The 15,774-nt window shown below is 40.7% G+C and overlaps 1 protein-coding gene across 4 annotated transcripts in view; it reads right to left on the reverse strand.

Annotated features, from left to right (window-relative positions):
* Positions 1–15,774, reverse strand: part of PRKN (parkin RBR E3 ubiquitin protein ligase) — a 610,775-nt gene that overhangs the window by 223,153 nt on the left and 371,848 nt on the right. For all 4 annotated transcript variants that reach the window (XM_083605872.1, XM_083605873.1, XM_083605874.1 and 1 more), the window contains one exon: positions 7,526–7,662. In XM_083605872.1, coding sequence (XP_083461998.1) covers positions 7,526–7,662 — 137 coding nt within the window. The remainder of the gene's footprint in view (positions 1–7,525; positions 7,663–15,774) is intronic.

The raw sequence follows: 15,774 nt of genomic DNA on the forward strand, positions 1-15,774 counted from the left end.
CTGAACAGTTATATAGGTGAGGAGTGTGTACCAATGATTTAAATACGAAGGTTGAAGAGTTAAGGTTACTCAGCAATGGGTTCAGCAATGTATTGACTTAGCTGCAAACCTATTGATGACTAACTTTTTTCTGCCATGGGAATGCAGTATCCATGCCTCTGATCCCACAGCCATCATGCATTAGGAACTGTATGTGGCACCATGCATTTTAATTTCCACTTTCCCTCATTGGCTTTGCTATATCCTATCAGCTCAGGCTACTTTACCTCTCAATTCTTCTGGCAGTGAAACTGCCCAATATATGAGGTCCTTATGTAAGATGGTGAAAAATTGAGGGTGGCAATTATTGGACTGAACCCAAAGACAGCTCCTGTTAGCAGAGACCAGGGGCTTGAGAACCCACCACCAATTATAACTTGTTGTTATAGGATACTCACATAGGAACCAATTCCCAGGAGTGTTCTTATATTGCTCTTAAAGAAGTGTGTGTGCCGCCCCCCTCACAATTTTTAATAATAGTCCCAACAGCAACTAGAGGTAACTTTATTTATCTGTGATAATATAGAGATCACCTCAAGATACAAAAAGCATTTTACAGTTCTGATGGGAATAGCTTCTTTTTCTCCGATCTCTTTAGAATATGTCACAAAATATGATGAACTCTTCAGGCGTAAATGGACGTAGAGCCATTTTTGCAAAATGCTTGCAGCAATGTAAAAGCTTGCAATTCTTAGCCTCACCATTCTTCTCTTGGCATTCCTGCTCCATGACATGTTTATACTCCCTTGTGGGCTATAACCCCACATAGTTATCATCCTTCCCCCACCCCTTTTTAATGGAAAGTGGTAGGGTTCATGTTAAAATACGCTGTGTGGTTTTCTGTAAGTGTCATTTTTTTCAGATGAAATTTCAGTGCCCTTTCTACTAGCTAAATAACCATAAATATGCTTTCATGCATATGCAAGCCTATCCCTCTAAGCACCTTATTAATTATTTCAAAGATATTTAGAGGTCAGTACTCATGGAAATATCTATGCATGAAGACTCATTAATTTAAGACACCATAAAGAGAAATGGGATAGAGTTTAGTTACCATAAGACGAGAAAACTATTTTGTAGTGGGTTTTGCTCCTAAGTGCAAAGTCTCAGTATCTACACATAGAATGGGTTTAAATCATAGCTCTGTTTTAAATAATCAGACCAGCTATTGTAAAATATTGGTGTTCCAGCAATTAGAAGCCCTGACATCTGAATTGAATTCTGAATTGACATGATTGGACATTGTCTAATGCATTTTAACCCTCTGAAAGAGTGGGTAGGGCTCATCACTCAGTACATGCTTTACACATGGAAGATTGTGGGTTCAGTCCTAGTATCACACATCAACAGAGTCAGAGAGCAGGTGATGGGAAACACCCCTCTCTGCTGGATACCATGGAAAGCCTCTGCCAGTCAGAGTAGACAATAGCAGGCTAGAAGGATAATAAGTATAAAGCAGCATCTTATGTCCTCATAAATTCTAAACAATACTTGCTAGACTATCTATAGAAAACAACCCTACACCAGGTAGTATTTTTCTAGGCAATCTATCAGATTGTAACTTAGATCTCCACATTCAGGTATGCCAGTTATGGAGCACAGCGCATGTGTGCACACATGCGCGCACACACGCGCACACACACACACATCACATTACATTCAATGTAAGGGATTTACTGAAGCCTCTGGCAATTATTGCTTCACTGTCCTAATGTCACAAATAGTGGCGCAGGCAGAGGGTGTTCAGCCAATGGCAGCCAAAAGGCCCAGGAAAGAATGAAAGCTGGAGCGAGAAGGGGCAGAGTAATGTGCACATAGTGAGGGAAAGTAGATTGGGAAACCTGGTATTCACATATTAATCTGAAATAATATGAGAAATATTTGTTCTCTGGCCTCTAATCTATGGTTGCTTCCAAAGGAGACATCTACTGTGGAACAGTCATGTTCCCCTGCCACTCACTTTTAATAGGGCATCTGCATGACACAGTGATCACAACATTTTCCCTCTGTTCAACTTTCTTTCTAAAACACATACATCACACAGCTGTACAACAGGTTGTTTGGCCAATCATTGCTTCATAAAGAGAATAAATAAATGTTCTCTATGATGTCATTCCTTTCTAAGAATCAGCTTAATCACTTTAATCCTTTCCCTTCCAGATATCATCATTATCTTTATTTCCATTTTCTTTTTCCTTCCTAAACTGAAGCTAATGGGTAACAGGATCATGCTTGGAAACGCAGCAAGGGGGAGTACTCTACATTTTCTCCACACATAATGGGGGAAACTGCTTTGAGTGGTATTTTTTACAACCAAGTGGTGTATAAACTTTATGAAATAAATAAACAAAGTGGTCCCAATGAAAATTACTCCACTCCCCTCACATTTGGAGCAGGGGGAAAAGGTCTGTCCACTTGGTGACAGATTCTAGAAGTCTGGAAAAAAAGTTGCTATTCCATTTCTATCTTAAAGCAGAACCGAAATGACTGTGTGCTACTAAATCATCCATGTCTGGAAGCACCCTATGTGTAATGACCCTGCCATTAAGGCACACAAGTTACAAAATTGATTTGAAAAATGTTATTTGTACAAAATACATTTTTCACTACATATTTCATGCTCAAATTACTATGCATCTATGAAACACATCTCTGTTCTCAGTTACAGCGATCCAATGAAGTAAATCCTGTTATTTTCCTGAAGGGTTTTTGACCTCTAGATTTATCCAGATATATATACAGTCATGGGAAAAAGAAAGCGCACCCTCCTTGAATTCAGTGGTTTTACATACGAAGATATAATAACAATCATCTGTTCCTTAGTAGGTCTTAAAATTAGGAAAATACAACCTCAGATTAACAACAACACATGGAATATTACACTGTGTCATGATTTATTTAACAGAAATAAAGCCAAAATTGAAAAGTCATGTGTGAAAAACTAAGGACACCCTATGATTCAATAGCTTGTAGAACCACTTTTAGCAGTAGTAAAGGGACCCCTGACCGTTTGGTCCAGTCGCAGAAAACTCTGGGGTTGCGGTGCTCATCTCTCCTTACTAGCCAAGGGAGCCAGCGAACAGCTTCCGGGTCATGTGGCCAGCATGACTAAGCCACTTCTGACGAAGCAGAGCAGCGCTCAGAAACGCCATTTACCTTCCCGCCGGAGCAGTACCTATTTATCTACTTGCACTTTGACATTGTTGTGGAGGAATTTTGGCCCATTCTTCTTTACAACGTTGCTTCCGTTCATTGAGGTTTGCTGGCATTTGTTTATGCACAGCTCTCTTAAGGTCCCGCACAGCATTTCAATTGGGCTGAGATCTGGATTTTGACTGGGCCATTGCAACACCTTGATTCTGTTCTTTTTCAGTCATTCTGTTGGTGTGCTTGGAATCCTTGTCCTGTTGCATGACCCAGTTTTGGCCAAGCTTCAGCTGTTGGGCAGATGGCCACACATTTGACTATAGAATAGTTTGGCATAGAGAGGAGTTCATGGTCGGCTCAATGACTGCAAGGTTCCCAGGTCCCATGGCTGCAAAACACACCTCTACCACTGTGCCTGACAGTTGGTATGAGGTGCTTGTGCTGATATGCTGTGTTTGGTTTTTGCTAAATGTGGTGTTGTGCATTATGGCCAAACATCTCCACTTTGGTCTCATTCTAACCAAAGGATGTTGTTCCAGAAATATTGTGGTTTCTTCAGATGCAACTTTGCAAACCAAAGCTGTGCTGCCATGTTCTTTTTAGAGAGACGAGGCTTTCTCCTGGAAACCCTTCAAAACAAACTGTACTTGTTCAGTTTTTTTTCTCATTGCACTGTCATGAACTTTAACATTTAACATGCTAACTGAGGCCTGTAGAGCCTGAGACGTAACTTGGTTCCTGCCCCCCGCCCCGGCCAATTTCTCCAAGCATTGCACTGTCTGACCTTGGGGTGAATTTGTTGGGACGTCTACTCCTGAGAAGATTGGCAACTGTCTTGAATGTTTCCCACTTCTGAATAATCTTCCTCACTGTAGAATGAAGGACTTAAAATTGGTTGGAGGTGGCCTAGAACCCTTCCCAGTTTCAAGGGCAGCAGCACTTGCTTCCCTAAGAGCGTTGTGTCGTCTTTCCTCCTTGGCATTGTGTTAAAAGGCACCTGAATGCTCCAGACCAGCAAACTGCGGAAACTTTGGCTTTAATAGACCTGGGCACACTTGCTGATGATCAATTAAGCAAGGACATTTGATTAGCAGCCCCTGTCCGCTACTTAGCTGTCAGGGAACTGACATCGGAGCCAGAGGTGGAGGCAAGGCTCCCAAGCGATGCTGGAGAAGGGCCCAGCAGGGAGAGAGGCAGCTCATTGGCTGGGGAAGGAAATCAGCGTAACACCAGGGATAAAGAGGGGCAGATGGGGGAATCGGCGAGGGGGCTCCAGGACTCCTCGCCGGAGACCAGCGGGCAGAGCACAGGTCCTCCGCTACCCACACCCACCCTGCGCAGAAGACTTCCGCACAGGGAAAGTAGGCGTAGACTTGGCGTCAAAGAACTTCTTTGCTGGAAGAAGTTCAAGAAACGCCCACTGACGGATTCTGCTAGCGACTGAAACAGCCACGAAGTGAAGGGCTGTCCAGACAGAAAAGGTTTAACCAGGCAACCTAGCCAGGAGTGGTGGCAACTTACGCATGAGCAACCTCTATAACCATTACATTAGCCTATTAATTCCTAAGGAAGAAGTAAGGGTGTACTTAGTTTTTTCAGACATGATTTCTCCATCTTGGCTTTATTTCTGTTAAATAAATAATGACATGGTATAATATGTCATATGTGGTTTTCATCTGAGGTTATATTTACCTAATTTTAAGACTTGCTAAGGAACAAATGATTGCTATATGTAAAACCACAGAATTCAAAGAGGGTGCACTTTCTTTTCCCCATGACTGTGTATCTCCAGCAAGATCTGATCATTCCCTTGATAGCATCAAAAGCAGAGAGTCAAATGTTAATGGAAACTGCTGGCTATGATAATGATGTTATATAATTTCCCCAAAATAACAACACCAGAATGAACAGTGTTAATTTTAACATTTAAGCAAACTAAACAAAGCTGAGACTTTGCCTCCTGTATTTGCACCCATATGCACCAAAGAGAACGGAGGAATATTATTTTTTAGCATTTCTGGGACCAACCTCAGTGACACCAATAAGACTTATCAGTGGCTTGGCTGGAGCTGAAGTAACCCCATTTTTAATTCAAACAGATCTATAAAGTAATGTCCAGAATACAACAAAACTGTTGTATTTTTGTACTGTAAACTGCCCTGTGACCCTCAAATGAAGGGTGGTATATAAATTTCAACAACAACCATGGTGTCAGTGTTTCTAAGGAGTAAGATCACAAGTATACCCTGAGACCTGCGGGTATAGGGTGGTATACAAACAACAACAACAAGTATGAATAACAAACTAATTTTAGAGGGGGTTTTTATTGACACACTACAATTCTATATTCAACTACTCAGAAGTAATGGAAATGAAAAGTCTTCACTATGGAACAATCAGTTCTGTTGGGTCTGTCTTCAGCTTCCCCCCGCTGCTGAATAATGTTAACAATGGTGCATTTTGACATATGCTCTTTAGAAAGATATTGGTTTATATTTCCCACAAAAGAAGCCATGTGGAAGCAAAAAGATAAATTAGTCTCAGCTACTTTGGTAAGCATCAATCTATTATGTCAACTACACCTTTTTTTAAAGGAAAGCAGCAATTGAAAAATTCAGCCAGGAACAGAAGAGTGGCAGAGTAGGCTTAACACTTTCCCCTTCTGTTGCTTGTCCACACAAAATATCCCCACAGCTGTCTAGTTTTGTGCCTGAAGAGAAAAAATATGAGGTCCCCATATATTTTATTCTGAAGGTGGGCAAAACAGGGGTAGGGCAGTATTTCTAGCAAACAAACTGCAGGAGGAAAAGTGGGGTAAGCAGTTGCTTCACCAGTAGTTCCTAGACTTTCAATCACAGACCTATAAGACTGTTTTTCTTTATTCCTTTTTAAATGATGGAAAGTGTCCTGGAACTCAATGTCACATCTAGTTAAACCCACAGCAGATGATATGCATGGGCTGAGACATAGCTGAGGCTAAATTACTACTTAACAAGCTGAGAATAAAAAACGTAAGGCAAAAAATAATAATAATAATAGATTGCTGGAGTATGTCAATAAATCCAATAAATGAATACTGATATATTTATCAAGAAATATTTTGTCCCAAAGTAGTAGCCAACTAAACAGAGCAAAAGGACCAGAACTAAAATATGAATAACAATGATGACAACAAAAATTTCAATTAAAAGTGCAATGCAGTGACTCTTTAATGTCATGAAGTAATTTCCCAGGGAGTCCCAAACCATTTTAATAGTAGTGTCAGCTTGAAACTTAGCATAGGGAAGAAAATCCCAATGACTTCTCCTCTGCTGCAGAGGATAACCACTAAATAATTGGAATTTGATGAACTGTACATGTGTCTTCCTGGAAGCTGATGCCTAAGGTGGGAACTCTTCTGATGAATGTTGGAATGAGCCTGCTCAAAATTCAACCATGGCCATTACTAACGTGAGTGGAGATAATGAAAATAAACAGAAAACATTACACCTCTCCTGGATCCAATACTTCTAAGAAACAGGATGGAAATCCATTGCCAGAAGTGGCTCATCCAGCATTAAATAAATTATTTGGCTTGCCATGCTCAGTGTGTCACAAAAACATGGATATGGCATGGTACTGCCAGCAAATTTGACACCTGAGAGCAAGAAAGAAAATTAGCTGTTTTGCAATTTTCATTGTTCAGCGTGTAAGAATCAACATTTTGCTGTTTTGCTTTTTTCTGATATGTCACCTTTTTCCACAATCATCAACCATTTTTGATGCCTCTAATCCACATTTCTCTCCCTAGTCAAGCAGAAAGGATACTCAACCTAACAAATGCTGCGGGTGCTCTGCCATGCACTCAACACAGTGGTAATTAACAGAGATAACTTCACCAGCCAGGAAGGTTATTTGAAATTCCTGTTACATACTTTTCCTATTAGCTGTTGAAGATAGGCCAATGAAGTTAACAACTTATTTGACTCTAAAGAAGACATGTGGAGGTCATTCAGCTTTTCTTTTCTATTCCCCCCCCCCTGCAGTTTATAGCTATCATCATTTAACACTTGATGATGATGAAATACTAATGTGAAAAAATATGTATGCATATGCTTATAAAAGAAATGCCCTTTAGAACCAAGATATAGCACTGCAAAGGCAGAAGAGGACTAGAGGAGTTTTTCTGAAACCAATAGGCAGTCCATCAAAAGAAGCAGACGCTAAGACAAATAATTATTGCATGATTACTATTTTTTAAAAAAAAAATGAGTGATAGATATTTGTTATTTGAGCTAGTAATTCCTGCCTACTATTTAAGCCAAGTAATATGAGAGGGAAAAAATACTGGATGACTTACCCACACATGGGAGGGAGTAGCCAAGGTCAGGGTCATGGATAAATTGGCGATTGTTCAGCATAGTGACACAGTATAAATGAAAACAGTCCAGGCAAATGACATGGCGATGTATGCACTGGAATACCAACACGGGGCTCCTAAAAGGAAAGGGGGGAAAGGATAAAGCAGTTTGTCATTATTATGCCATGCTATTCCTATGTAGCTTTGCTTCATGCTAGCAGTCTTCTATGCTTTATATGGAACATACAAAGACACAACATCTGCCTAGAGAGGACTTACATCCCAAGACCTCTCAGATCTGCTACATCAGCATGCTAGCTCTGAGGATGAGGCTTACCAATGGCTATACAGGATTATCGCGAGACGTGATGACACCGATTTTTAGGACTGTAATTAAATTAAGACAGACTGCACAGAGAGGAGAGGGGTGAATAATTTAATAGCAAGGACTGGAGGGTAGCGGGGGAGAAAGAACGCCAATATGTAATTCAGTCTCCATCAGTAACATCCTACATGTTTCTGAGGATTGGAGAGGGGACATAAACCACAGAGTCATTGGTGATATTATGCCATAATTCCAAAAACAGTTTTGCGATGCATAATTCAACCTGAGCAGAATTACTGTATTGGCCCGAATATAAGCCGCACCTTTAAAATTCAAAGGGAACAAGAAAAAAAGACAATACCCGATCATAAGCTGCTCCCTTAAAATTCTGCAGGCACTCACACCCATTCTGTTTTACTGTATGTCTGTTTCAGCAGTGATATCGTAAAAGCCAATTTTTGTAAGGTCGCGGATTTAAGCCGCACTTTAACTTTTCACGGTCAGAATTTGGGGGAAAAGTGAGGCTTATATTCAGGCCAATATGGTATATGGAATTAAGACCATCCAAAGCTCTAGAGATTCATTATAATGATAATGAGCACATGTAGATGGGGGGGGGGACATGCTGCCAAGATGCTATCCCCCCACCCCCCACAATCATTAGCCTTAGGATGAATGAATGGCTGCACAAGTGGAACTCAACAGTCTCATTCCAACCATACATCTAAAGCATGGCTTTCCTCCCTGGGGGAACAATAATGTATTAACGATGCTGGAAATTGTAGCTCTGTTAGGGGGAAACTACAATTCCCAGGATTCTTTGCAGGAAGCCATCTACTTTAAAGCTATGATGTTGGCCTACATTGACATAATCCCTGCACTGGTACAACAGTGCAAGTTCACATCCATGGCAACACATTGTCTATTCTTCCACCCTTACAATATGGTGACCTAGCTTCAAGACTTCCCTGACCAAATAGCTTGCAGCAGGTTCTACCATCAACAGAACACAGGATAAGAGTCGTCTTTGTCACAAACCCCATAATGTTAGTGTGCTCCCACCCTTCACTAGGAAAGTCAATAAGAAACACAGCTACTTTTATTGATGGACACCAAGCACTGCATGCCACTGATTGCCTTGCTGGTCAAACATTCATGATCCATTATTCATTTCAGGATGAAAATAAAGGCCTATGACAGCAAAACAAACAGCAGCTGCGGCAGAGTTGCAATGTAATGCCATGCTTTGGATCTGTCAGTATATGGTCTTAATGTGAACACCAAGTCCCGTAATAACTGCAGCCCCAAATACAGGCACCAGAGATATTACTCCAGCAAGCAATTTGGGGGCCTGGCCATAGCATCACAAATGAAAAACACATTACATATCTTAAGGGGTCAGGAGAAACAGTTTCTCCTCAACCAGGCATTTGGCTGATTTATATTCTATGATTTTTAAAATGTGTTTGTGAGAGCGGGGTTATTGGTTTGTTCTTGTTTCTGTTTCATTGTGTAATTTGTATTCTAGTTTTGTATTTATCTCTTGTGAACTGTCCTAGGATATTTGGGTGAAGGGATACACACACACACACACATATATAGCAGTCTGTCATTCAACCAACCAACCAACCAACCAACTAACCAACCGGGATATCCTCTCTCAGCTTATTCCCAATGGACACCTAGGCACAGATAGTGGCATTTGCAGCTTCTACCCATAAGGTTCCACTGTCTCCAGTCAGCCATCCAAGATGCACAGAGGCATGTATGGCCACCAATGGCATGCAGACCACAACTAAAACCTACAGCAACAGCAGTGACAAGCTGAAAAGCAGCTCTTCATGTGGAGCATTGCCATCTTTTTTCCTCTCCCAAGGCATTAGTACCTTGAATGCGACTTGGAAAAAGCTGCATCTGCTCTCTGCCTCCCCACCCCACCCCGGTATTTCATGCAGGTTTCAAAGGTATGGCTGGTCTCTTCATGCAAAGCTAATGTATGTGTTTCATCATTGTGTGTTCTTGTTTTCTCCTGCTCTGGAGGGTAGGACTCAAACCAATGGCTTCAAGTTAAAAGAGAGGAGAATCCACTAAACATAAGGAAAATATTTCTGACAGTAAGCTGTTCAACAGTGGAACCGTCTCCCTCAGGAGGTTGTGGACTCTCTTTCCTTGGAGGTTTTTAAGCAGAGGTTGGATGGTCATCTGTACTGGATGCTTCAGGTGAGATTCCTGAATTGCAAGGGGCTGGACTAGACGACCCTTGGAGCCCTTCCAAGACGAAGCTACACAATGGCAACAATGGCACATGTCCTGCCATATAATGGAAAGTAGCAATCATTGTCATTAGGGATGACCTGCTCAAGTCTTTCGCTTCCTTTCGAATAAACTTATCAGCCACTCAATAAATTAAAACACCCAGGTATAATTTGGAAGTCACCATATGGGGTAATATCCGAATTACACTTAACTTGCAAGTCCCCCTTATTTCAGTGTGTGTCCTTTTGTCTTCAGTGAAGCGAAATATTCCGTGCATAATCTTCTTTCAAAATATCCTTAAAAAGCCTCATACACTGTAGATTTCAAGGTAGTGTGTTGGTACCATTAAAAATATAATCTCAGTGTTTTAAGGGATTTTCGCAGAATAAAGCAGCTTACAAACTGAATTAAATAAAACCTCCCCACTACTAATCCTTATTAGTTGACCACTTGCTGTTCTGATTTATATAAAAAAAGAGACAGGCAGCAGACAGAATACTCAGCAGATCTCAGAAACTGTACTTGATGTAGTCCCTGAAGAACCGAGGCTTCAATCCTGCTGCATTCACTTACGGGGAGCAGATGCCATTAAACTCAGTGGGGCTGACTTCCAAGCACACAGGTTGAGGACTGCATGAGAACAGCCACTATCATACCTGTGAGTTTTAATCAATCACAGGCGGCGCCTCATTATAACTCTGCCAACAGTTCAAATGCTTCTAGCTATGCCCTTAAACACACTTAGGCTGAAATCATGTCTACTCAGAAGTAGGTCCTATTGAATTCAGTGGGGCTTACTTCAGTCCCAGGTAAGTGAGGTTAGGATTGCAGCCTCACTTCTTCTTTCTATCTAAAGTTGACTGAAAGTGGAGCAGATATACATGTATAGCCTAGTTTTGACACAGGGCCTTCATCCCATCTTGTGGTTTTCTATGACAACAGACAATTATGTGCAAAGAAAAAAGAAGAAGAAAGCCCGTGAATTAAGGGTAGGCTGCGGACAGGGCCTTCCACCAAAATCACCACCACCTCCTGTACTCAATATTACATTTGCTTGTGTTAACAAGGCTTTTGAGAAAGAAACAGTTCACGTTTGCTTAATCTGCTTAGGAAATGGAATGAAGAGAGCCTTCTTCTCACAGGTAATATGTTGAGGCATTTGCAGCCCTCAGCTAGGAACGCAACTGGAAGAACTGCCTGACATAGAGGTACATACACTGCAGCTGTTGGTTGAACGCACTCAACAAACTCCCCATAAGGTTCCCATCTCACCAGCCCAACATGCAGAGCTGGGCACAGGAGAGGATGGATAATGCAGTGCTTCTTACCTAACCAACAAAACATCTATTGGGTTGTTTTAGTAGCATTCTAACTCCCTGCAGAAACTATTCCTCAGTAGCAACGCATAGTTCTTTTAAGCAGGTGAGCAAATAGACCCACCTGATTAAAACAGAAAGAGAGGGGCTGTAGTTCAGATGTGAAACATATTCTCTGCATGCAAAAGATCCAGGTTCAAACCTCTGCCCCAAGAATCTCCAGGAAAGGGCAGGAAAAGACCTTATCAGAAACAGATGCTGGAGAGATGCTGCCAGTCAGTGCTGACAATACTGAGCTAGATGATGCAAGGGTGGCATAAAGAAGCTTCCTATGAAATACACACACTACCTCTGTTTTAGTTTTTTGAAAGCAAATTTGTATCATTTTCAGGGGAATCTGACACAGAACCTGAGACCCCTGACTGTCCATTACCCCTCCTACTAAAACTATTGTTGTACCTTGGCAAAGAAAAGGGGAGAGGTAAAACTCAATACCCGTGTTTTCTCCCCGTCCCTTTATATTATCAGTATGGACTTGATGGGAAATCAATGAAAAAGAAGCTGTGGTGGGAGGTATTATAATTCTGTACATCTTTCCTCCCCCAGCCCTGGCCCTCAACTGCGGAACAGCAAGCCATGGATAATACGCTGCTGCTACAGAATCCTGGCTAAACGGAGAAAGATATGAAGACTGATCTTGTTTAGATAAGAGCCCCACTGGGAAATAAATTGTTTGAGTATATCTCAAAATCTCGTGACAGGTGTTATTAATGTATTGAGAGACAGTCCAGTGGCTAGGAATGCAAGAAGCTTTTTAGCATATGGAATTACCTGCAGACACAATAGAGGATTGCAAAGCTACATCTTTCACTGCCTGCTTATGAAAACCTTGAGTTAGCTTGCTCGCCTGTTAGTCCATTACCTTCAGTTTCGGTGAAGGGGTGGGGTGGGTGAGAGAGAGAGACCAAGCAATCTGAGGTTAAAGAGAATGTCACATTAAAAATCAGCAAGTTGACATCACTATTCTGAAATGCTTCAGAAGTAGCTAAAGCCTGCAGATATTTGTAAAGGAAAAAAAATGTGATTGAACCTGTGAAAATCCCTGGGGTTATTTGTAGGTGACGATTGGATTTTTCTCACCCCTCTATCAAATATCTTAACCAAATAATAATAAAAAAGAGGGATATGTCTATATGGTTGACTCTCAAGGATTACATTCAGTGAGGCAGAAATAGACATATAGAGTCTGTTGCTGTGGAATAAATAAATGTGCTGCTGCTCATCCTTCGCCCAAGAGGGCTATATTTATTATAAAATGCCCAAGAGTTTCCCATTAACGTATTTTTTATTGGTTTTAGCAATCTTCTCCTAGCTTCAAAAGCTTTCCATATAAGCACCATAAAATCGTTTTCAATTTTGGAGGATCTCTATACTCTTCCAAAACAATTTTATCTGTTAACATCCACAGGAGGTTAGTAAGCATTTTTCAAGATGAGACACATCACTGGAAATAAATCTGCAAATGAACAAATACACCTAAACTCCAGAAAATCAAGGACGCTATGTTCACACATATAACCCCAAAATCACATTTGTTAACCTCAAAATCACATTTATCACCACCAAATCGGATATATGATAAACATTCAACAGAGGATTCATTCTCTCATACTTGATAGAGAAGAAAGGCCGGTGTAGCAATAGTGAAAGTTAAAATTTTATTTCTACCTTAGCAATTTACATGATCATGGTAATTGTTTATATAGCCCAACTTCATTCTTTATCATTACTCAGTGATACCTGAAGGCAGCTTTCACCTAAACACCCAGTGCCTTCCCCCCCCCTCTTTGGACTAGGCCAGACACTATCTGTGCAAATTTACTGCCATTAAAGCAAGATTAGCTAGTGTGCCCTGCCAAATGGTGCTCCCAGCATTCCAGACCGTAACAACATATGAACACTACAGTTTTCTCATACTTGCACTAAAGAAATCACCTCTTAGCTCTCTGAATATTAAGGAAGTTTCCCTGAGATATTTCCCATAACCATGAGAGTTTAACCTATGATTTTAACAATTAGAAACATAATATAAAATATTATTTATATACTGCTTAATGCCCAGATAGCTTCTAAGCAGCTTACAAAACATGAAAACCAATTGCACAGTGCTAAGGACAGGATAATTAAAAAATACACCATAATTAAAATACACAATACAACAATTGCATGAAAAAATAAAACATAATGTTCATTACTAAAATATACAATAAAAAAATCACAGCACAACAATTAAAACAGGAAACATGAGATCAAGGGGATGCCTTTGGTAAAGAGGTGCATCTTCAACAACCAGTAGAATGCCACTACAAAGATGAATTTCCACATGTATTCTAAAGCAGTATAGTCTCATGAAGACTTCATCTTCTCTATTTATGAATGTCTAAATCAGTTTCATACAACACAGGAACCAAATGCTCAGTGAATTTCTCAAAATAGCAGCCACATTCCACACAGATGGGGTGTTTCAAAATCATAAGACTTAATGTCCCTGCCTTTTCCATTGCTATCTCACAGAGGAATCCTGAAAAGCCATTCTCCAAAATAATCCTATTTACTTCACTGGGATTACTTCAGGGTAAGCAAACCAAAGAACACAGCCTAAATCTGTAAAATTGCACATCTGACAAACTACACAACTGTGAGATGTTCTGCTAAAAATAGTATTCATTTTGTGAGTTTGGCCTCGTACCATCTGACACATCTTCATAAATGGGAGATGATGAACAGCTCAGAACAGCTGTAAGCTAACCTACATTTACTTACAGTGCTGTTTTTAAAAGGGGGGGGGGGGATACATTTTGTTTATGTACATCTGTTCAGAGGATACGGAACGAATTACCAGCTCACCATGCAAGTTATATCTGACCAACCTTTCCTTTTCACATGCCAGTGATAGGTCATAAAAGCACATGGGACTCCAGCTACAAATATATGACAGAAATCATGACAATATACAAAAGAAGACAGGGCCCTGTAACTTTGTTGTATGCAAGAGAAAATTTCAGCATGACAGAACCTCCAAGTGTCCCTATTTTCTAGGGACGTCCCAGATTTAGAGAATCTGGTTTCTGATTTGATCCTGCAATGTCCCGCTTTTCCTTAGGAGGTCCCTATTTTCATTGGATAAATGTTGGAGGGTGTTAAAGATGTCTGGAAGCCTGCAGTGTGTAAAGCAGCATGGTGCAGAGATTGGAAGTGGGGAAGTGGTGGCCAAGGCCAGGGTTAAGCATGTCCACTACAAACTGTTCCCACTTATAGCTACTACTAACAATAGAAGAAGCATTCATCAGGGTTTTATTACATATGTTTGCATTCACTGTCTAGTTGAGCCCTTAAATTCCAAGGATTTTCACAGCAGCAGAAGTGTGTGGATGAAACTTTATCTTTTAACTGAAAGGCAAGGTGAATTATGTAACTGCTCTGTTCCTTGGAGAAGTTTTACCAAAGCAGATACTGGCACTTTGTCTTTTACAGACAAACTTTACGCTTGGCTTCAATAGTTGCTTCCAGAGATCAGATAAGTTGCCAACCATCACCCACAGCACACCCCTTGTGGCCTATAAAAAGTTATAAAACTACTATTATCATTGTAGCTCCCATCTCGAGTCCTTCTAGATAAAATGTTTCTATGCCCCAAGATTTCTTCACATAACTAAAAGTGTTTTGAATGAAATACTTTTAAACTCTTCCATTACCTCTCTTCTATTTTCAGTAGAAATCAGCTTGATTCAGAACAGATACTTCACAAAGACATAAAGTTCCCATTCAAGCTACAGTGGAGAGTGGTAGTGGTGGAAAGACAACATAAACATGCCAGGGAGTGTTTATGATCCAGATAATGTTAAGGACGCATGGATTTTCAATAGGACAGCACATAAGTCCACCCATTGAAATCAATTGGCTTTACTATGGTTGGATTACCCACATTATTGATAACATATAGTTCAGTGTTCTTCTAGAGCAGGGGTGGCTTAACTTTTTTCAACCTGGCAGCTGTATTGATGGTCAGTCACCCACCCTGAGAGACACATGCTGATGGTGAACATGGCTAATGGCATGTGCACACAGAGAGACATCAGACATGTAGCATGCATATGCATTTCCCGCATGCAGACCACAAAATGCACACTCACCACTCCTGCAGGCACACATTTCTCTCCCCCCCTCACACACATACACATAAGGATGTACACAGAGAACACTCTTAAAAGGTCATCGCCACCCTAGCAGACTATGTTTTTTAGCTCCCAGTCTCAATGCTGAGCACCAAAACATTATGATCAAGATGTGGG

The sequence above is a fragment of the Podarcis filfolensis genome (genome assembly GCF_964270895.1).
Source record: "Podarcis filfolensis genome assembly, chromosome: 3".
NCBI lineage: Eukaryota > Metazoa > Chordata > Lepidosauria > Squamata > Lacertidae > Podarcis > Podarcis filfolensis.